The sequence below is a fragment of the Adelges cooleyi genome, unplaced genomic scaffold, assembly GCF_023614345.1.
Source record: "Adelges cooleyi isolate 19-005CV unplaced genomic scaffold, UGA_ACOO_1.1 ACOO_flye_CR_arks_rails_tigmint_CR_PRNA_651, whole genome shotgun sequence".
Classification (NCBI taxonomy): domain Eukaryota; kingdom Metazoa; phylum Arthropoda; class Insecta; order Hemiptera; family Adelgidae; genus Adelges; species Adelges cooleyi.
The window spans coordinates 2009492-2031337 of record NW_026096352.1 but is presented as its reverse complement, the minus strand read 5'-3'; the positions used below and the strand labels follow the sequence as shown (position 1 = coordinate 2031337).

Sequence of the window (21846 nt, the reverse complement as noted above, 5' to 3'; positions counted from 1 at the left end):
TTAGATTTTGCACAAATAATTAATTTAAGGTAAAAATTAGACTTATAAAATAATTGAAAATAATCACAATAAGACACAATTTTAAAAAAAGTAGACTAAATTATTATTCCTTTTAACTTAAAAATATTTTTACTCTTTAGAATGCACTAAAAAGTAATTAAAATCAAAAATTGACTTTTGATAATTGAAATAGGCTACTTCTTCCTTGGATGTTCTTGTTTTAGTAGTATATCTTTGAACCATTTTGAGTGCCTAAATAACAAGTACATATTTTTGTAAGTTAAAAAACAGACAGGGGTTCAATGTGTGGCTTACTTAAATAATTAACCTACTGTTCATTATCCTCAATATACTGAGTAATCTAATTACAATGAAACTAAAATCTAGTGTAATTAATTTTGCTATTCTTCAAATTCAATTTTTAATATTTTTTTAAGGAATGAGATATCGTAAAATTATTTACTGTTGAATAAAAACATATGAACAACAAGTAATTGGTTAACATGTATTTTTATCATGTAAAATGTTAATGTTAAGATTGTTGTAAAATTTGATGAGATAACGTAGATTCCTATATAATTACAAATCAAGTAGAATCTAGCACTTTAACAGACATGAAAGTACTCTATAAATAATAATATTTAAGTATTATGGTATTAGGTTACGTTTTAGTGAAGGTCAACAATAAAAATGTAGGTCACACATTGGAGGATTAATAGCAATTCATTTTTGCCTAATTAAACGATTTGCATTGTATACTGTATTCTTATTTTTACCACATATTTACTTACATCATATTAGCAACAAGTTTACAATCGTCAATACTTGGTTGTAGCTGTATTATGTTTTTCTCTACTTCAGATATTATTGACTCAAATTTCAATCGATGTTTATTTTCTTGTTCTTTGATATCTTCAAAATCATTTTGTACATCTAAAAATATACAGAAACTTTAAATAATAAAATACATTTCAAATTTGAGATCTTGGGCCTGATTACACCAATGATTTTAATCTGGTCTAAACACTAACCAGCTAATTTTTAGGCAACAATTGCTAACCTCGATTAAAACCCTTGGTGAAGAAATTGGATTGAATTGACAGTTAAAAAAATTCCCTTTAAACCGTTAATCAGTAGTTTTATATAAATTAAAACAATGAGATAAGGTGTGTTAATTTCCGACATACAAATTAAATTTATTTTTAATTGTTTTATTTTATATAAAAAAAAGAAGTATTTAAATTCTTTTGATGTTACTATACTCGATTAGTGGGTTCTGAAACAGTTTGTCGTCAAGTTATGAAACGGAAATCATGCTATTATTTCAGTACAATAGTTACTTTTAACTTTACTTTTTAATTTTATAGATGTTAGAAAAAGTTCGGTAAGCAATATTGTACAATGTATAATTTATTGTTTTTATAAACCAAAATATTAAATACAACTTCATTTTTATTCTCACAAATTTAAATAACAAATAAAAAATTATTTATAATTACACACTGGTAAACAGCTCTCGCACAAACTTACAGTTAAACATGCAGTTAGCTTAACTGACAGTTTTTCAACTGATAAACCGAACCAAAGATATGATAAAATGGTTTTATTGGTTATTATAAGTAGAGTATATTTATATATGAGTTTTCAGAAGATTAGAAATTTTAAGGATTTAAGAATTTAACATTTATTTTAAAAACTATAATGAGCCAACTGCATCATTCAGCTGCAGTGTGTCGTCTGGTATGACTAGTCTCCAAATAATTTAGATAATAAGTGACCATAAAGACATTTTAGTCTTTGCAGCCAACCAATACTATATGATCTACACCCACCGTAACCAGCTAAAACCTTAATGGTCGAAGTGTAGACAAAAAAAAAAAAAACTAACCAGCAAGATTATTTGATTGCTCAAGTTTCATAGTGAAATCTTTAACTACATTGATCATTTTGGACAACAGTATCATATCTTCAATAGTTTTTGAATTGATTGGACTTGACCTAAAATGATAAAAAATTTTTAATAATTTTATATCTACTTAATAATAATTTTGAAACTCACTTTGTAAAAACTTCAGGTTGCAATTTGTCTATATTAGCTATATCACACTTTGAAATATCTTTTAAATCTTCCAGTTTGTTATTTAGTTGACCTCTTTCGTGGATTCTTTCAGAAAAATCTTTAGCTACATTATCTAATGCTATTTGTGCTTCTTTTATTCCAAAATAACTTTTTTCAGAACTTAGTTCCCTTAACATTTCACAAACAATCTCTCTTTTATGTACCTAATAATTTATCAAAAATATACTTTTAATTTAAATACAAGAACTATTATTAAATATTAAAATTTAATAAATATTATTCAGTTAGTATTAATACAATAACATAAAAATATGTAAAGTAGTTTTAGCAAGGGAATAAACTTAATTAAAAGAAATTAGAAAATCGTAAGCCAAATAGTTATGAAATAAAAATAAAACCATTATTTAATGAAAAGTTATTTACATTTTATACAACGAGTCCCAAAAAAATATAATATACAGATATACTATCAGTAGAGAAAAAATAAGTTTTCTTAAAAACATATAATAAATTATTATAATGATTTGCATATTACAATAATAACTAATTTAAGATTTATTTATAAAAAACAAGCAAGCTGTTAAATTATTTTTTATTGAATTATTAATTAAATATTAAATCCAAACCGGTTTTAAAATAAATTAAGAGATTTTATAGTTCAGTTAAAACTAAAATTATGGTAGTAGTTATATCTCATTGGGTGTATTTGTCACACAATTATGCCATAAGTTTTTCTTAAACATTGGACATCAAAAAGTGCTCTAGGCTGTAAAAACTTTGTATTAACTATAAATCGCCTCTTACTCCTATAAGCCACCATTTCTTTGTATTCAACAGTAGTGGTATATTTATGTGGAAAGACTTTTTATTGATAAATAGATTCTCTAACCCATTAAACTAATTCTATCGCAGCAATTAATACCTAACCTAACTAAGCCTATTTTAATTGCACTCGCCTAATTTTACATGAAATTGTTACTTTATTATTGTTTAATAATTGTGGTAACACAGTCTAGCAATTTCTCTTATTGGTATTCGATGAATTAACCCTTAAATGATATTTCATATTTTCTTTTATTATCTGGTGTTATTACTGCATACTTATTGCCTTATTGGTCATAATATTAACTTACTTTACAGTCAACCTCACTCGTTTTATTGTTGTTAGTACAAAAAATCTTGGCCAGTAATTTCTAATAAACATTTTACCTAAAATACTCACAATTTCAGTTTCCATCTTCTCAATTTTATCTAAAATTATATTTAGACCTCCAAAAGTTTCATCGTCGAGTTTTATAACTGAATTTGAATCTACGGTTTTTGATTCCATCATACTGTTTACAACAAGAGATTTTATAGCTGAAGTAAGTTTTGACTTAAAAGCCAATAATTCATTGTCAGTGCATATTACATTTTTCAGCTGAAAATTAAACAAATATGATAACAGGAACAGAGAATTGTTGGACAAAAATAATTTTAAAATGTTATTAGTAAATAGATGACATGTTTTGAATAAAAGCTAACTTTATACTTAAAACAAAAGAGCTAATACTTTATATTGATTTGTGACCTCAGCTTCAACCAACACCATAGTTTCTTTTAGCTGTTTTAATTTAAGTTCTTTTTCCGATACTGCCATAGATAACTTTGATTTGAGTTCTAAATGTTTTTTCTGAAGATTCATAAATATATCATTGAACAATTTTTCATTTTTACTCCTAAAATAATTAAAAACTATTAATGGGAAATTTCAATATTTTCTAAATTGTTTTATTTTAAATTATAACCAAATCCCTAGAAAACATTACAATGAATTTGATACACAATTGTGAAGTAATGATTTTTAAACCGTTATAACAGTAGTTAAAAACGATAGATATTGGAATAAAATTGAATATGCTTAACTGATTATAGATAACTTAAGGCAATCTCTATAATTTAGTTAAACACATATAAACATACATTTATTGAGTAAATAGTAATATGATGAGATAAGTAGAAAATATAATTACGTTAAGTATATAATTTTTAAATTTTATATTTATTTATATTTTAATTTAAGCAGTTACCACAGTAACTAATAAAAACTTGATAACCAGTTGAAACAATTAAATTAGGGGGTACCTAATTGTTTGTAAATATATTGATTTTTGTTTTTTTAAGTATTTTACGAAGGAAAAAAACGTCAGGATGAAACCCTAGGATCGTTTAAGAACTTAAGTAATTCTTATATTAAAATTGGTAGTTATTAAAAATAGTTTTAATAAACCTTTTTTTCTAGATAAGATAAAAAAATGATCAATTATACTTGTCATGGTTTGCTATCTCATTATCTTCAGCAATTATTTCATTACTTTTATCAATACGTTTAATGAAATTGTTTTCAATTGTTTGAACCATAATTTCTGGAGATTTATCACTCATGGTTGAGTATAAAACATTATAAAGTTTCTTGCCGATGCCAATACTTTCGTGCATTACACCCATTTGTTTGGCTTCGTCCACTTTAATAAGGCACTTTATTAAAGAATCCTAAATACAAAAAAAGTTAAATATTATAAAATTAGAGTTATTTTGATAACATTACCTCATAATCACTTTTAATCAGACAATCATCGGGTTCTGTTGTGTATAACGTGCAAATATCAGACACTTCGTTTAACTCGTCATTAAGAGCTTCATAAAAGTTTACTTTTTGTTTAACCAAATACATTTTATTCTTATTTGATTCAATATTATGAATTAGCGTTTTCTTTAGCTCATTCCTTTCGTGTACTTCGGCTTTAAATTTACTATTCTTTAATTTGGTATCTTCAATTTCTTTTTGGATTTTAAGGTATCTAGTCATAAGCTCTTCATATTTCCAAGCATTGTTGAGATCATCAATTGTTTCAACTTTAGCCTACAAAAATACATTTTTATTGAATTATAATTAAGTAAATAATAATATAAACACAATATCATTTTAAAAATGTAGCTCTGTATCAAAGCTAATATAACTGTATAATGATATTCAAATAATTAATTTTTTATTAGAATATTATAATTTACCATCAAAGGTGTATGTCGTTTCTGGAGTTTGTGTAATAAAATTGACTTCTTTATTAAACACACTTCTTCTTGAGGTAAAACTCGTTCAGTTATATTGCGCCACATATCTCGACGTTGAGGAGGTATCATCCTATTTAATGTCAAATAAATTTAATTTAAATTAAAAATAAAAACCATTATTTGAATTTTGATTTTTATGTACATACTTTTTTAAAATATCGTCGTTTATCTTGCCTTCATAGTCCATGCCTAGTTTTTTTAACCATTTCTTAAAATTTAATAAATCTTTTTCCATTGTTCGAAGTTAAAATTCAAGAGTTGAGTACAATTATAAATATTATAGTAATTAAACTAGTGTGTCATGTGAACGTGATAGAAGTTTTAACTTGTAACGATAAAACGACAGAGTACATAGGAGATTAGAGAAATGAGTGGGGAAACTACATAGGTTTTATTGTTGTTGTGTGTTCACTGTTCATCTCAAATGACTCCCTACTTGTTTCGGTAAATTGGCGCGAAAATACTGACGATGTATTAGTTGTTAAACCATTATTGTTTGTGATGACTGTTAACAGTTAATTGATAACGAGACCGTATTCATATTAAAATTAAAATTGTTATTTATATGATATATTAATGTAGGCATACTAACGCCACTTAGTAATAATAATTACAAACCCTTAAACTAATCAACATTAACAATTTTATTATACATTATTATTATTTATTTATCATTATTTATTATTCACCTAACAAGGTTAAACATATTTACTAAAACGCCCATAATTTTTAAATATTATAAGATTATAAACGCCATAACAACAGTTGTCTAACAGTAAATGTTTAGTCAATCGAAAACGCCTCTCATTTAGAATAATAAAATTGTACGTCTCAAAATGATGCACGTAAGTCGGCGTATCTCGAGAAACTCTACCTTGCCATAAAGAAGAGCCCTGATTAATCAGAATAACAGAATATATGTTATTAGCAAATTCAAATGAAAAATTAAGACTAAGCGGTTCCCCCTTATACAGTTCTGAGGAATTAGAAGAGATATAGAGGTTAGGTAAGGATTAGCGATACAGAATCTTGCAGTATGCATATGTGAAAGAGATGAGAGCATGAGTTTAATTTACCTTGACAATGAACGCAGATTACCCTGTACATTTGTTATAATACCTTATTTACCCCAAAATACCCATAAGCATATTTGATGTAAAGATATTATTATATTTTAGAGTTTTATGTTATATATATTCATTGACCCATATTTTATAGGAAAAGGAAAAAAAATGTGTATCTTTAAACATTTTAAAATAATATTACTATGTGATACTTATAACATTACACGTAGTTAAATTATCTATCACTTTGTATTAGAAAAAAAATGTATTTAAAATGCTTATTACCATATATCAGCAGTTCCCGTCCTTTTATGAGCGTGACCCAAATATTTTTAATTGAACTATTTGCGACCCTAAAAAAATAATAATAATAACCGTAGTAATTGAAATAATAATATGTATTTATTAACTTGCTTGTTATAACAGACTTGTTACAATATTATAAAAATTAATTTACCATTAAAATTTAATATTTTATGACTACCCTGTTGCTAAAAATGTTCCGCAAGTTTTTCAATATTAGGATGAATATTAATTGAAAGTGCACACCGCATATCGTGTTGAGGATTAAGCCGATTTTTGTACTAAGTTGTAATGACAGCTAAAGCAGAATACCTAGCTTCATTTAAGTACATTGTTGGGAATACGTATTCTTTAATTCTATTTAGTATATATTTCTACATCGTTTATTTGCAAGGAATGCACATTAATAAAATGTAATAGAGGTGGTTATGTATATTTTTAGATTCAATCTATACTATTAGAAGTGCTTTGCAGTTTACTAAGTTTTGTTGTTCGAAACCCCTTACAGTACAATAAGTAATTACATTAAAATGAAATGCTCGTTTTCAAGTAAATTCTAATTAAAATATTTGAAAAAAAGTTACACAATGGAAATGGTATACTAATTAGAAAATTATTTACACACATTTTTTTTTCTGAATGTAAAAAAAACATAATACTTCCAACTCACAGGAAATCTATAAAAAAATTAAAACAAAATAAATACCTGTATGAGACCAGGTGGCCAAGTACACTTTTTAGTAATGAGAGGATAAAAACGAGGACAGTGCACCGAAGAAACTTCAATGTATTATTCTTAGACTAACTGTTTTTTGTTCTTTCAAAGAACTATCAAAATAAAATATTTAACTATAATAATATTCAGCTTTACATTTTGCGTCTCAAGTTTCTTAAATTATACTACAAAAAAGTTGTCACCATTAATGAATAAAAATATTGTACCATATCTCTCTTAAGTATTTGTGTAGTAGGATACAACTTGTTAAAAAAATATTATTAATATGAGAAGGAACTATTTTTATAATAATGAGCTTTCCTTAATTTTTTCATGTGGACTCACGATATTTTTAAACATTCTATTTAATTTTCAGACCTTAAGCCCCAAAACTACACAAGAGAAAGTGCATTAAAAATAAATGTTACACCTCTGCTGTGGGAAAAGGTTTTAGAAATTGGTTTGGGTTGTCAAAAGTATATTGATAATAATACTAAATGGTTTATGGTTATACCTAGAAAATATCTGGCCCTGGATCTCAAATTTTGTTAATCCATGTCTGATCATGAATGTTGTCATCAAAGATATAAAATAAAAATAGTAAATTCAAACGGATTGGAAATGTATAAACCATATAGGTACAAGCATTTTTTTTTTAATATTTTGCCTTAATTGACCCAGAATAATTATTAGCTTCATTGTTAACCTTCCCGACATAAATCCAAAATTATTTTTCAACGAGAAAAAAAATAATCAACAATTTTAAGATTTATATTTAATCCCTTTGCTCCCTTAAACTCGAAGTTTTCATTTATTGAAAATACACCAAGTTATTTTATTATCATATTAAATATTTTAGTTAATAACTATAGCACAATCGTCGTAGTGTTTAAAAAGTTATTCGAAAGAAAATGTAACTCAAATCTCAATTTTTTCGCTTCGATGCTATAGCTGAGAAGGTATTGTATTTACAATGATGTGTTTTTATTTTTTGTCTGTACCCACGATATCTTTTAAGCCTCTGAACCGTTTTCGTTGTGTAGCAGCTCTTAAGATCAGAAATCGTACTTGTAAGGTACTTTCATAGAGTATAGACTAAAAATTGTAAAAGTTTATCCCTTCCCCTTAAAATCGAGAAAAACACACAAAAAATGTGATGGGCAAATATCTGTTTCTCACTGCGACAGCCATGCGTAAAGCTATAATATATAAATATATTATATATTTTATAAGCTATAAAACATGCATTCTTTATGTATTGAATATTTCGTTTTCTTGGTAATTTTTAAAAGCTGGTAAAGTTACAATGTAGATATAAATCTTTACCTCTGTTAACTAATCCCGGATGAGCTTGATCTCCATTTTGCAGCAGCTACGATCTGCGCAGCCGCCACTTTATTGATCGACCGCCGCACCGGGACGTAGGCGTCCATTATATGTACTTACTTATATTATATTCAAGTTTCAACACTTGCATGTAGTATAGTGCGTTGTTGCGTTTTATTTTAACTGGTCCACTAGCGTCGTATAGTAGATACAAAATGTCAAAAGACATCCGTGATATTATAAATATAGGCCATGCTACCGGTTCGCATGTGTCTAAAAATGACATTCTGGGTACACAAACGAAGAAAAAGATGTTGTTGCCATCAGCTACCCGGCAGACGCGTCGTCCCGAAGGAATGTCCCGGGAATTGTATTCCTTGATGTATAATGGCCAAACACCACCCGTGACTGAAACCGAGATTGGTAAGTATATACGCTGAAATCATTTTTGTAACAACCTCAATCATTCGAATTCTCGGTCAACGGGTAAATGTATAGGCTTTCCACTATTAGTTATTACTATTGCCGAATAATGTTTAATGAATGACTATGTATTAGGTTCTAAGTATAAGACTGAAAAGGCGCGTTTGGGTATGCAGCGGGTTCAACCATGGGTGTGGGCTCCATTTGTGAACCCAGCACGGGAAGATGGCGTTTGTTTTTACCGTTGGCGAAAAGTAGCTGACGAGGGTGAAGTGTATCCATTTGCAAAATTCAACAAGGTAACCCTTTCAACTTAAATATTTACTATTCATATTACATATCAGTAGGTACTTTTAAAACTTATCTATATAAACATAAAATTCAAATAACCTCAGGTTGAAAGCTTATTATATTTTGTGAAGAAATTGTCTATTCAATCTCATTTACAAAATGGTATGTACCAGCGTCTAGCAAGGCGTGTAAGTTTTGAAGACTGGAAGAAGATTTAAAAAAATATTGTATTACATTTTTTATAAGAATTTTGTTATTAAAACTCATTGGTCTAAGTGTAGGTATAATTTTAATAAGCGTAAGTTTTTAAATAATAATGATGTTTTTTTTACAACTACACGTAAATAATTATGTACAACCGTTGTACAAAAGTCTTTACTACAACGGCACCTATATATATATATACTAATCGCATCCAATTTTAGCCAAAAATAGAGTCAAGTAATAATGTTACATTTTATTGCTTTATAATAATTGTACTAAATTTCTTATTATTAGTTGAAAAAGAATTTGCAAATATAATAAATTTTGTTCCATAGAAAATTGAAATTCTGAAGTACAGCAATAGTGAATATGAGATGTACTTACAATCAACTTCATGGAGTAGAGAAGAAACTGATCGTCTTTTTGACATGTGTGAACGCTTTGATTTAAGATTTATTGTTATTCAAGGAAGATGGAACTACGGGGAGTATGAAAATGCTGTCAAGCGTACTACTGAAGACTTAAAGGATAGATATTATTCTGTGTGTAACATATTAATAAAAGTGAGTTGTACAAATTAATAAAGTTAAAACAGTTATACTTGTCACTACAGTATGTTATTTCTAGGTAAGAGGTGGAAATGAAAATGATATAGTAATATATGATGCAGCACATGAAACACGTAGAAAGGAACAACTTAATAAACTTTATAGCAGAAATCCAGATAAAGTAAATACATAAATATAACTATATTAAAAAATAGTTAAATTGTTATTATACTTTAAATTAAACACTTATATTAGATTAAAGAAGAAAAAATATTATTACAAGAACTACAAAAAATTGAAACAAAAAAACATGAAAGCAAAACTCAAGATAAAAAAAGCTCTGCAATTGCGGTAGACAAAAAAAGAACTGATCGTAAAATCTTGAAAGCAGTAAAAAGGAGTACACACCAAAACAAACAATACACTTTGCCAGTAAAGGCAAGCAAAACAGATCCAGAAGTAATGGTGAACAATAAAAATGTATGTATATATAAAAGAAATTGCAATACGCTATTTTTACAAAAAAAAAAAATGTAACTTGGAGTTGTAAACAAATGTTTATACAATTAATTTTGTATTACTCTTTTCCACATGTCAACATTATTATATCAAAAACGGGTCTCATAAAAATTATTCTATGTTTTTATCGCATATAAAAAAAGACGAAACGAAAAATATTTGTAATTTTGTTTTGAAAACTTTTGGTTACTAATAGTTATGGCTAGGATATCATTTATTTTGTAGGCACGTACAATTTGTATTACAATTGTATAACATATTACGCAAGGCAATGTATCCATCGTAATTGCTTACATTTTTTTTAGAATTTCGAATTTGTTCCAATTAAATTTCCTGACGGTAAGAAGACTAGTGGTGTGTTCAAACAATCGCAAATGATGAAAATACCTTCAAATGCAAACCCAAAGAAAGCAAAAACTGTTGAAAAAGTTCTTCAATCTCTAAAAATAAGTATGTATATCTCTATTGCGAACTTAAAACCAGTCTGATTCTGTCTATTTTTAAATCTGTTTATTTATATTTGTTTATTCATAGAGCCAAACCCTATACCAACTGAGAAAATTCGTCAAAATTATAATGACCTACGAAATGAAATTGTTTATTTAAATGAACTAAAGGAAGCTTGCAGTTCTAGCACAGCTGAATTACTAAAACTAAAAAATCAATATAATAAACTAAAACCAGATAGTGTAGGTTTTTAAAAAAAATTAAATACTTTTATACAAAAATATTATAACTAATGTTTTTTATTTAGGTTTTGGATATTGCCCCGGAGTTGATGCTAAAATTAACTGCTTTGAGTTTTAAAGAAGATAAAGTTGACGTTGGCACTAACACTGAAAATACAAATTAACTGAACAATCATCTAAGTAAACTTGTTAGAGTAGTTAAATAATGTTAGAGTTAAGTGATGCACAATTGCCTTGGGCCACCTAATACTAATACTTTCCCAACTCTAAAAAAAATAAAGTTAAATAAAACTTTTTTTTAACAAACAATCTTATACATAAATGAGTGTATTATAAAAAACTCAAAACATTGGTTCAGCATATCAACTAATTGTTTTTTTTATTATTAGGCTACTTATTTATATTTAATGACTTTATTACAAATAACAAATGTAAAAATATGATTTAAGTTACATTAAATCATATGATTTCAACAATAAGTTAAGACAATTTTAAAGTTTTTTTTATAATTAATGCAATTGTTTTTAATACTTTAAATAATGACTTGTAGAATGATAATTTATAGAAATAGTATAATAAGCATTTTTCTATACTTTTTAATGTAGACAAATAAGTGTAATGATAAGTTAATTTAAGTTATTTGACATAATTTTATAACTGAATAAATAATTTAAATACTCGAAAAAAAAAGACTGCACATAATTTAGTAGTTTACCTATAAAAATCGAGTCTAAAACATATTACTCTATACTCATGTAGAAGAATTAGCTAAAATGAACAATGGTTAAAAATGTGGAAGACAAAATAAGAAGTTACTGGATTATAGCTAAAACTAACTCATTTTTAAAAATAATGTATAACAGCTGTTTCTTCTGCATTATTAAATTTATATACAGACTGTTCGACACTAAGCATATTATTGTATGACAAATAATTGTACTATAATTTGTTTACTTCAATTAATATTTGTTCAATTACTTGATTTTAATGAATAGCTTTCAACGTTTTCAAAAATAATCATGTAGGTAAAATTATGTCTTTAAAGCTGTTCCTTATTGAACGGTCATGAAATAACATGTCATAAGTAGATTGTTGTAAAATGCTTTTACAACAATAATAAAACATGAACATTAACAAAAAAATAGAAAATTTCATATAGTGTAAATTGACTTGATCGTTTAGGACATTAAAATTATTTATCAAAGAATTATTATCATTTAAAAAAAAAAAACTAAAATAGATCTATTTATTTAGTTTTGTTCGATTTTATGACTTTCTTGAACCTTTCGGTAAATACTTGGACATTTGAGATCTGCAAACATATGTGGCACATTTTTCCAGTTCTTGATCATTTTTGCTATAATATTGGTTAAAATTAATACGATTGGCTAATGATTGTAAAGCTTCTTGATCGTCAGTAGATATTTGAATAAGATTTTTTAAAAATATTCCCAAATCAGTCTAAAAACAAGTGATAAAATATAATACATTTCAAGTAAGCTTCAAAAATATTTTATCTTTACCTTGTAAGAATTATTGATTTCTTTTATGACACCTTCATACTTAGAAACTTTATACTTGAATACCTCCTTTTCCTCAGCATCATCATTTTCTATATCGTTACACGTACCGTGCACCTCGATATACTTATCAAGATCTTTTCGCCTTTGCATTTCCTGTTCAGATTGACTGTGAAATGTCTCTTGGATGCCCCGAAGTTCTAGGACAGACTCAAATAGTTGACGCATCTTCTTTGACAAATCCTTTAAACAATTTAACAGTAGAATTGATATTATTGTATCTGTAGTTACAGGTCAAATAGTGATGTTTAAAATTTAGAATTTCATATAATATAAACAAAATATTTAAAATAGTTAGTACCCTAGTACCTCTAGGATCATATTCAATACTTGATATTATGGCAGCAAAACAACATTATGGCACTCAACATTTATTTTCTAACTTAAGGTTTCATTTCTGTTTACCTATCAATACATAATTGTAATTATTAATTTTAGTGAATACAACTAACGTGTGATTCTTCAGTCTGCATTGATCGTTTAAAAATATTTTTTAGATATTTGTCGTGAGCATTTATTACATTCTCCAAAAGAGTTGCTTTATTAAATGCTTGACGAAAATGTTCCCATTCTGTTTCAATGACATCAGAAAGCACATAAAATTGTATCTGTCTTATGCTGTGTACCATTTCAGCTACCAAATTATTAGTTGACTTCAAAGCACATCTTATTTCTAAAAAAAAAAAAAAGTATTATATTATATTTTACACAAAACAACTTGTCAATTTTACCAGGAACTATGTAATACGAATTTTTCATTTGTAGTTTTAACTCTCTCCACATTTGAGACAACACAAAATCAATCCTCTTCAAACGCCATAAAAACACAAACATTAGTGAATATCTTCCACTTCGGCTAAATTCAAAAATCTAAAAATACAACAATTATTAGAGTTTTAAAGCATTACTTACATTGTGAAAGTCTAAATATAAAATAAATCAATAAAGATTTCCTTAGTTACATACAGTTTCCAAAGGACCATCGGTAACGTAATTTAATTGAAATATATCCCACCCACAATCTTCACCAGACGTGAGCAATAGTTTTACATCAAGAGATTTCAATATAGTTGGTTCATCATACTGAGCATTACTCATTCTAACTGCAGTGTCCAAAAAATTTTGAAACATATGTGGCCCCAATGTACCTGAAGGTTTGTCTAAATGCGGTCTGTAGTTTGTAAAATATTGTATTTATATTATTAATTATATGTGATAAGTAACAAAAACTGATATATTATGAACAGCTTACTGTAGAATTTCTAATAACCCAGTGACAAAATCTCCTTGACCAAGAAGCATATACCGTCGAAGACCCTCAAAGTGTAAAAACAACTTGAACTTTTCTTTTAAAATGTCTAACACCATAGCTGATGATTCTGTACACGCTTTGCTTACCATATCAGATATAATGCTACCTTGTTCCAGCATTGGAAATAAATCGTTATCTAAACATTATTGAATTACTTAAATTTAATTTTCCTGACAGCTGAAATGTTATAAATCCAAACCTCCTAAATTCCTAAGTTCTTTTAATGCTTCCCTTGACGGTGTAAGACTAGGCTTGCTGCCGCATATTGTATGAAGAAAATTTATATACCGTCCAGTTCGAAATATACTGTTGACATCATCTTTAGTAAAAAATGCAGGAACCATCGATTCTCTAAAAAATTAGTTTATTTTAAAATACAGCTACGTAACAGAATATGTATAGAAAATAGCTCTTAAGTAAATAATATACTACACTAAAAATTGTTGTGTTCTTATAAATCTGCATTAGAGATCATACGTGATAAGGGGAGACAACATTTGTTTTGCTGTGCCCTAAAGATCTAATCTAGTACCTTAAAAGCACCGATTTAGATAGCTCATATTACTGTGTCACGCTTGATAGTTGATAGTGACTATTTGATTGCAAAAAATTGATGACTTAAAAAAAACTATTGAGTGACATGAAACAAGTTGTAAATAATTTTGGAAAGCATTTATATATTTTACTTATTATAACCTATTTTAAGGACAATGAGAATATTGTGACACCACTTGTTGGGTATTTTGAAAAGACGTGAAAAGGACTGTAGCAAAAATGTTATCCAGAAAACTAAGATAAGGCTCATTTAGCCCAATGATACATGTTATAACTTGTAAATTTGAGTAACACTTATAGAAAAAAAGGCCATCAGCCAATAAAATGTATTAAAAGATATTTTACACTTTTAATGTGATAATACTTATTTTTACAAACAATTAATACCTGCAATCAATTATGATTTCCTATCATTTTATTTGCAATCAATTTACACACGATCAAATGTCCACTAACAATTTTCGTATAGCAGTGTAATATACAGGGTGGGCCAGAGAAACGGGAAAAATTGAAATAACTCTTACAAACGTTTAAAAAAAATATTTTCAATATTTATTGTGGAAAACGTAGAGTACATAATATGCTATTCAAGGTTCAAAACACTTAAAAACCTTCCTGGTCTTGACAACCCGTATTTTTAGCAAGATGGAGTCACAGCTCATACTGCCAGACCATCAATGGCAGCCGTTCGACAGGTCTTTGGTAATCAAATCATCTCACGGTTCAGCGACATTCATTGGCCCGGTCACCTGATTTTTCAGCGTGTAATTTTTTCTTGTGAGGCCATCTTAAAAGCAAAGTGAACAACACTCGCCCAATAACACTTCTCCAGTTGAAGACAAGAATCCAAGAAGAAATTGCTTTGATTGCCATGGAGATGTTACAGAGAGTCCTGCAAAACCCCCACACACCATTCAAGGAATGCATACAGAGGAACAGACACCATCTTACTGACATTATTTTTGGAACTTAAGATTTTAGTGTTTTGAACCTTGAATGGCACATTATGTACTATACGTTTTCCACAATATATATTTAAAATAATTTTTTTAAACATTTGAGTTAGTTCAAATTTTCCAGTTTCTCTGGCCCACCCTGTATATGAAACAGAGTACAATAAATTTACCTAATTTTATATCTATTATTCCACATATCAACATTTTTTATTCCTGAACATTCTGATATAAAAAATTCATCATACGGATCCAGCAGTTCTCCATCTACCATCCAATGGCACATCATCATCAACAATGGCTTTGTTGCCTTGAAACATTAAAAATTACATTTTAAATTCTTATTGATATTAATAAACTTTATAATGCATTGATTTGACCTACAATCCTAATCATATTATTAGCCATTTGTTGTAGAAAAGGATTTGCACAATAAGCAAATGGTGCAATGACAGACACCAATTCACCTCCACGTTTAGCATCTTCAATCACTTTTACTGTGTAAGCTAAATCTTGTAACTGTCCTAACCACATTACAGACCAGCACAAAATGTTGCCAAGTAAATATGGTTTGGACTTTGCACACGCTTCTTCCATCTGGAAAATATAACATTTTAATATTAAAAAAAAAAAATAGTACATACATCTTATATGTACTATAAAAAAACAATATTATATTCTATAAAGTTAGATTTTGTTGATTCCTATTATAATACGATAATTCCAAAACTAATTTCTAGAGAAAACTGTAAGAAATTAACATTATCATGCATTCTTTTTATCGACTACTGGCTACAAAACCAACTATCAATAAAAAGATTATATTGCACAACATATTGCGGTACCATCGATTTTGAAAATATACAGATAGTGGTGCTATACACAAAAATGGTAACATTTTTATGCGGAATTCCCGCTAGCAAGAGCACCCCTCTATCATAAACCATAGGCACATTTAGAGGGGGTCTTAGTGAGTATAGCATCTTCAATTGTAAAAAAACTAAATGCTTATTGCAGAGTTGATAAAAGTTTTTATTATTCAGTATTATTTATCAATTTCAGGTGCCTATCATACTTCTCATTAGTTCTGCATCTTGTGAACGTTTTTTCTTTGCTTTAAGGAAAATAAAGATTTGGCTTAAGGGGTTTCAATGAGACAGGACAGCCTTACAGATTTTCCAATATTTTACATAGACACAGGTATGACAAATTTAATTAACATGAACAAAGTGATTGACATATTTACAGAACAAGCAATGCGTAGAATTTATAAAATTAAAATCCTAATAAACTTAAGTGTTAAATGTTAAATTGATATACAACATCCTTGCTAAAAAAAAACTATTAAACTTATTAATTCAAATTCAAATTTAAATACCTGTAAAATGCAGAGCATGAGCACCCTCAAATTTTTTATTGAAATTGTGCCTGTGCTATAAACTATGATAAGGGTACCTCTGCTGCCAGTGAAAATTTAATTCCATTTTTTTATATAGCATCACTTATATGTATATTAAAAATCATTGGCGTAACTTTATGACCCAATATAGATATTTATAATAGTATCAGAGAGAAAAAATTAAATACTAAAATAAAATGCTTTCAGAATACCTCTTTTTGTAGTTCATTTATACTACCATAGTATATACAGAGTTCTGTATGTAAGCAATGAGCTACTCCTGCAGCAACAGACCCATTTTTATTACTACTATTTCTGTCAATATATTCTTGGACAACTTTGTGTAAATACCCCAACTCCATGAGACGATTACATTTTTGAGTTTGATAAAAGTCTAACTGTAATTGTAAATATTTGATAATCAATTGTGTCAAAGTAAACGTTTAAAAATTATTACCTTTGCTTTTACTTCAAATTGCTTTTTAGAATTGTTAAATACAACCCATTTACTGTCAACACCTTGGAAACAATATAAAAGGCTCCGTATCAATTCTTCATCAGATATTTTTTCAGAATCTATAAGAGCCAAATAAATAGAAAACTTTAATTGACTAACTAAAAACATTAATAATTTTTTTAACACACATAACCAAATGATTTTTTTAAACTAAAAAACAAAAAAGGCAGAAATTATGTCTTTTACATATAATTGTAGCATCTTCTTTAACTTATAACTGTCTTTTCGAGTTAAAGGGTTTAGACCTTAATAAAGTATTATCTCATGAAACATTAGTGAGTGTGTTATAAATGTATGTTCTTAATGTTTATAAGTTGTAACATTTTTAAAAAAAATGAGAAATATTGATTCCCATTTCTTTATTTTAGGGGATATTGAAAAAACAATTTTCAAAAATATTATTTTTTATGTTGTATGACTAATAATTAATTATATAATAATTTAGTTAAAATATTAAATATTATTTGTAATATCATATCTACGTAATAATTTAGTCTGAATATTAATACATAAATAACAGTTAAAAAAAACTAATAAAGCAGTATCAATACATAGTATACTATAAATAATTAAATGAATATTATAACTACGATTTTAGATTTAACGGAAATAATGAAGTTAATAAAAAAAGGCATCAAATCACAACCTACTAGCATTGCCCATTTATAGTATATATTTTATTTTATGGCAGTATTTAAAAAAAGAAGATATTGCTATTAGATTAATATTTCAAAGTTGCACTACATTCTATCCAACCGCTCACATAATTAATATAATAAAATTAATACAGTAAATCTAAAAAAAAAATTAAAAATCGAAATTAATACAAAATATATAATAATATAACTATTGCAAAGGCTGTAAACACGATATTTTTATTTTATAAAATTTGTATTTATTTTTTATTCCTAAATAAAACAATGTTAATGTATTCATTTGATACACATATCTCACCTTTAGCAGTAGAATTATGAAGTTTCATTTTCAAATTATTATTCAGCTATATTATTACTTAGCTAACCGTTTGCGTTCAGTAGGAATGATTTTATGAGAACGTTACGAAAAACATAATAGGTATTTCACTCAAACCCTACGTCCCAACAATAAAAACAAAACATGATATTTTAGCGCGATTTTACTAGATGTTGATAAATGATAATAGATTTACAGATAACAAGTATTATCATTTAATATTTATCGTAGTGCTAAAATCATAGACGATAGCTTGTAGACCTGTAAACTAAAGTTAACACTTAACAGTTTAATAAGTCTGGTTAAAACCAAAAAACAAATAATAGCTGTTATTTATTATATTAAAAAAATACCAAAATATAGGAGCATATTTACTGACGTCAGAGGGAAGAATGTACCTAATTTGTTTAACACAGTAGTTTAAAACAGAAATAAAATATTATAATAATTACAGAATATCAATATCCATCCATAAGGACCAAGAGTTTGATGACTAATCCATACTACAAAAATATTAAAAATATTTACATATTATAAGTAAATTTGCTATATTGAAGCAATAAACTGTAGTAAAATGTTAAAATATTTACATAATACTTACATAGTAGATAGTGCCAAATTAATAACTGTTTTATAAATATTTCATAGAACTAGCCACATTTAGCTGTATTATTAAAAGTAACTAGTACCTATTTCATCTCGGTGAAATATTTTGGACATATATGTATATAATATACATATATATTTGGAAAAACTTAATCACTTAAAGAATTGAATACAATTATTGGTCTTAAATATTGAAATAAGTCAGATTTGTAAGACTGAAATAATTAGCATCTACGAATGTACGAGGTACCGACCACAAACATAAATATTCTAATCTAGAGTATTATTCATTCATATTATGACTTGAGGCCTTCCAAAAAATGAATAATACAAAAAAATTGATTATATTGCACAAAAAAAAATTATAAATTCTTATAAGTACTATTCGAAGGATTGATGAGCCGAGGTTTACATTATTTCAGTAGGTAATATTTACAGCTAATATAACAACATTTGAAAATTGTGGCAAAGAAAAATTGTACTATGTAGTGTAGGATACATAATTGACGTATAATTACTCTACCTTTAACTTATTATTTTATTAACAAAAATTACTGTAGTTTTAATGTTTCTGTTGATTACTATGTAACTATTAATAGCTCTTTTTAAGGCAGCTAACTTTTAAAAATGTACGTTAGCTGACCAAAAAAAGAACGATTATTTTGTTACTCTTAACAAAGTACAAAGAATGAAGTAAACAAAATCGACTCATTAAAATAGATCTGTCCGGTCACAATTTCAACGAAGAACTAAGCTAATACCCAATTCTATAAATTAAATGTCTGTAACCAAAAACGAAAGGAAATACATCCTTCCTGCTGATAAAACGCCTACGACCATCTTTTATTGATAGCTCAAACCATATTAATACGTCAATCATCATAGTATGTACTCGTATTTGGTTATGCATCATATAATTTTCCTGGTTTCAAAAGGTTTTATCTCTAACTTATCATTTAATTTTTCATAGCATGTTTAAAACAAATATCTAATATAATGAATTACACAGTTTTTAAAATAATATAATAATCATCAGTATCACAAAGGCTACAGTTCTGTAATAATATTAGTAGTAAAAGTTGTATTTATTACAATTTATAATTTTAAACAGGATAAAAAAATAGTATGCATTCTCCCAATTAACCAACACTACTTAAGACAAAGCTACAATTTGATTTCTTGTAATTGCAAATGCATAGTTTATTTTATATTTATTCGATACAATTATGTGAATTTGCATGATTTAGGTCCATATATTAGATACGCACAGAACTGTAATAATATTTGTAGGTATTTTATAGTTTATATTATAAACTTTATAATATATTTATAAATGGCTATAGTGACATTTAATGTGATTTGATAGAGAGATTGTGTGGCCAGACATCGTGTCAATTAATATATATATATATATATATATAATTTAATATGTGAAGGGCTGCGGAGAAAAAAGATCAATGTCAATTATTTTTGATAATGAGATATTGGTATCAAATTGTTTGTATTGATGTATTGTATCTTTTAAGCGCTCGAACCGGAGAAAAAACAATTTAGTCGAGAGTAACGACCGCCGGAAGTTTAGGCATACAGGCAAAATGTATTACGTTTTTAAATTAAAAACATGATTTTTTTCAGAATGTTAAAAAATTGACATTGATCTTTCCCCCCACAGCCCTTCATATATTTACAACAATAATATGTAGCTAGGATTTTATTAAGGAGTGGGTTAACCTTTAATTTTCTAGAATTAAAAATAAGACATACTGTACTCTATTCAATCACTTTTATTTCTTGAAATTTCGGTGAGAACTGCAGACCTCTCAGCTCCTTCACTAAATACGCCACTATATGTCACACTATATGCCACTTTATATCTTAGTTCTTAGTATCAAACTCATATTATATTCTTTTGAAATATTTTAAATTTACAAATATGATGTATATGTAAATTTTTTTTTGTAGCCTCTATTATAAATATTACAACTCAACGATTACACAGATTAACAATAATATATACAAACTAAAATATGATGTAGTATAACAGGTTTGGGTCTATGTGATCTATGGAATTATTTGATGTCGTGCTTTAATGGTTTGCAATTTGCATATAATCAATGAGTAGGTATTAATTTTGTACTATATTAGTATTTAGTAGGTAGGTTCAATATTCTCAGTATTATTGAGTCAGAAGGGGAAGTCGGTAATAGTGGCATTTTTAAAGAATATGATATTGGCCAAATAATGGTGGATTTCACGACTTCATATACCCTTTTCGACATTCTAACTTCTCTTACATTCTATCCGTAATAATAATAACAATATTGTAGGTATTTACGATTTACAATATTTATACCATAGACTTGATAATAATTACGACTTATACAAACATTTAACAAATCTATTTAAAATTGTACACACACATGTATAATATATATATATACTATTACGTAATATAATTATACTACTATTGTTTTTATGGATATTGTGATTTATATTGCCTATAGTTTTTTCGTTAATCCGTTCAGGCGTTCACATCACAGAGATGAGTACCATTATTTTTCAGTCTGTGAACTTTTTCTTCCAAGAAAAATGCGCCAGTAATTCGTTTTTTATATTATGGATGCTATCTGCGATTGTCTTCCATACCATGTTTGCATAATGACAGTTTTCTCTTATCAA

The 21846-nt window shown here is 27.2% G+C and overlaps 3 protein-coding genes across 3 annotated transcripts; 1 reads left to right on the top strand and 2 right to left on the bottom strand.

The window, feature by feature from the left end:
* Positions 1 to 15: 15 nt before the first annotated feature.
* On the bottom strand, positions 16 to 5638 carry LOC126844425 (uncharacterized). The gene is made up of 10 exons (XM_050582613.1): positions 5338 to 5638; positions 5132 to 5261; positions 4668 to 4982; positions 4389 to 4612; positions 3633 to 3798; positions 3303 to 3500; positions 2060 to 2283; positions 1889 to 1998; positions 792 to 933; positions 16 to 252 (listed from the first exon to the last, which is right to left on the bottom strand). Exons 1-10 carry the CDS (start codon positions 5424 to 5426, stop codon positions 195 to 197), a joined length of 1656 nt encoding a protein of 551 aa, XP_050438570.1. The 5' UTR covers positions 5427 to 5638; the 3' UTR covers positions 16 to 194.
* A 3176-nt stretch (positions 5639 to 8814) lies between these two features.
* LOC126844724 (DNA methyltransferase 1-associated protein 1-like) lies at positions 8815 to 11477 on the top strand. Its single transcript, XM_050583119.1, has 8 exons — positions 8815 to 9022; positions 9158 to 9321; positions 9853 to 10080; positions 10145 to 10246; positions 10321 to 10524; positions 10890 to 11034; positions 11119 to 11273; positions 11339 to 11477. Exons 1-8 carry the CDS (start codon positions 8815 to 8817, stop codon positions 11435 to 11437), a joined length of 1305 nt encoding a protein of 434 aa, XP_050439076.1. The 3' UTR covers positions 11438 to 11477.
* A 374-nt stretch (positions 11478 to 11851) lies between these two features.
* On the bottom strand, positions 11852 to 18712 carry LOC126844382 (gamma-tubulin complex component 3-like). The gene is made up of 12 exons (XM_050582534.1): positions 18544 to 18712; positions 17530 to 17648; positions 17285 to 17470; positions 16058 to 16270; positions 15847 to 15983; positions 14365 to 14516; positions 14106 to 14301; positions 13820 to 14024; positions 13585 to 13723; positions 13306 to 13526; positions 12797 to 13036; positions 11852 to 12734 (listed from the first exon to the last, which is right to left on the bottom strand). The coding sequence occupies exons 1-12, from the start codon at positions 18569 to 18571 to the stop codon at positions 12540 to 12542; spliced, it is 2031 nt and encodes a 676-aa protein (XP_050438491.1). The 5' UTR covers positions 18572 to 18712; the 3' UTR covers positions 11852 to 12539.
* Between the last annotated feature and the right edge of the window lie 3134 nt (positions 18713 to 21846).

Bases quoted from the DNA above. Each gene is read 5' to 3' on its own strand.
- LOC126844382 (XM_050582534.1), bottom strand. From the start codon at position 18,571: ATGAAACTTCATAATTCTACTGCTAAAG. The intron at 16,271-17,284 runs GTATTCTGAAAG...TATATTTTCCAG, and splicing joins TAAATGAACTACAAAAAGAG to ATGGAAGAAGCGTGTGCAAA. The intron at 14,302-14,364 runs GTTTGGATTTAT...AATAATGTTTAG, and splicing joins AGAACTTAGGAATTTAGGAG to ATAACGATTTATTTCCAATG.
- LOC126844724 (XM_050583119.1), top strand. From the start codon at position 8,815: ATGTCAAAAGACATCCGTGATATTATAAATATAGGCCATGCTACCGGT. The intron at 9,322-9,852 runs GTAACCCTTTCA...TTTGTTCCATAG, and splicing joins CATTTGCAAAATTCAACAAG to AAAATTGAAATTCTGAAGTA. The intron at 10,081-10,144 runs GTGAGTTGTACA...TGTTATTTCTAG, and splicing joins TGTGTAACATATTAATAAAA to GTAAGAGGTGGAAATGAAAA.
- LOC126844425 (XM_050582613.1), bottom strand. From the start codon at position 5,426: ATGGAAAAAGATTTATTAAATTTTAAGAAATGGTTAAAAAAACTAGGC. The intron at 3,501-3,632 runs GTATTAGCTCTT...TTTAATTTTCAG, and splicing joins AGGTCACAAATCAATATAAA to CTGAAAAATGTAATATGCAC. The intron at 2,284-3,302 runs GTGAGTATTTTA...ATAAATTATTAG, and splicing joins AGAAGATGGAAACTGAAATT to GTACATAAAAGAGAGATTGT.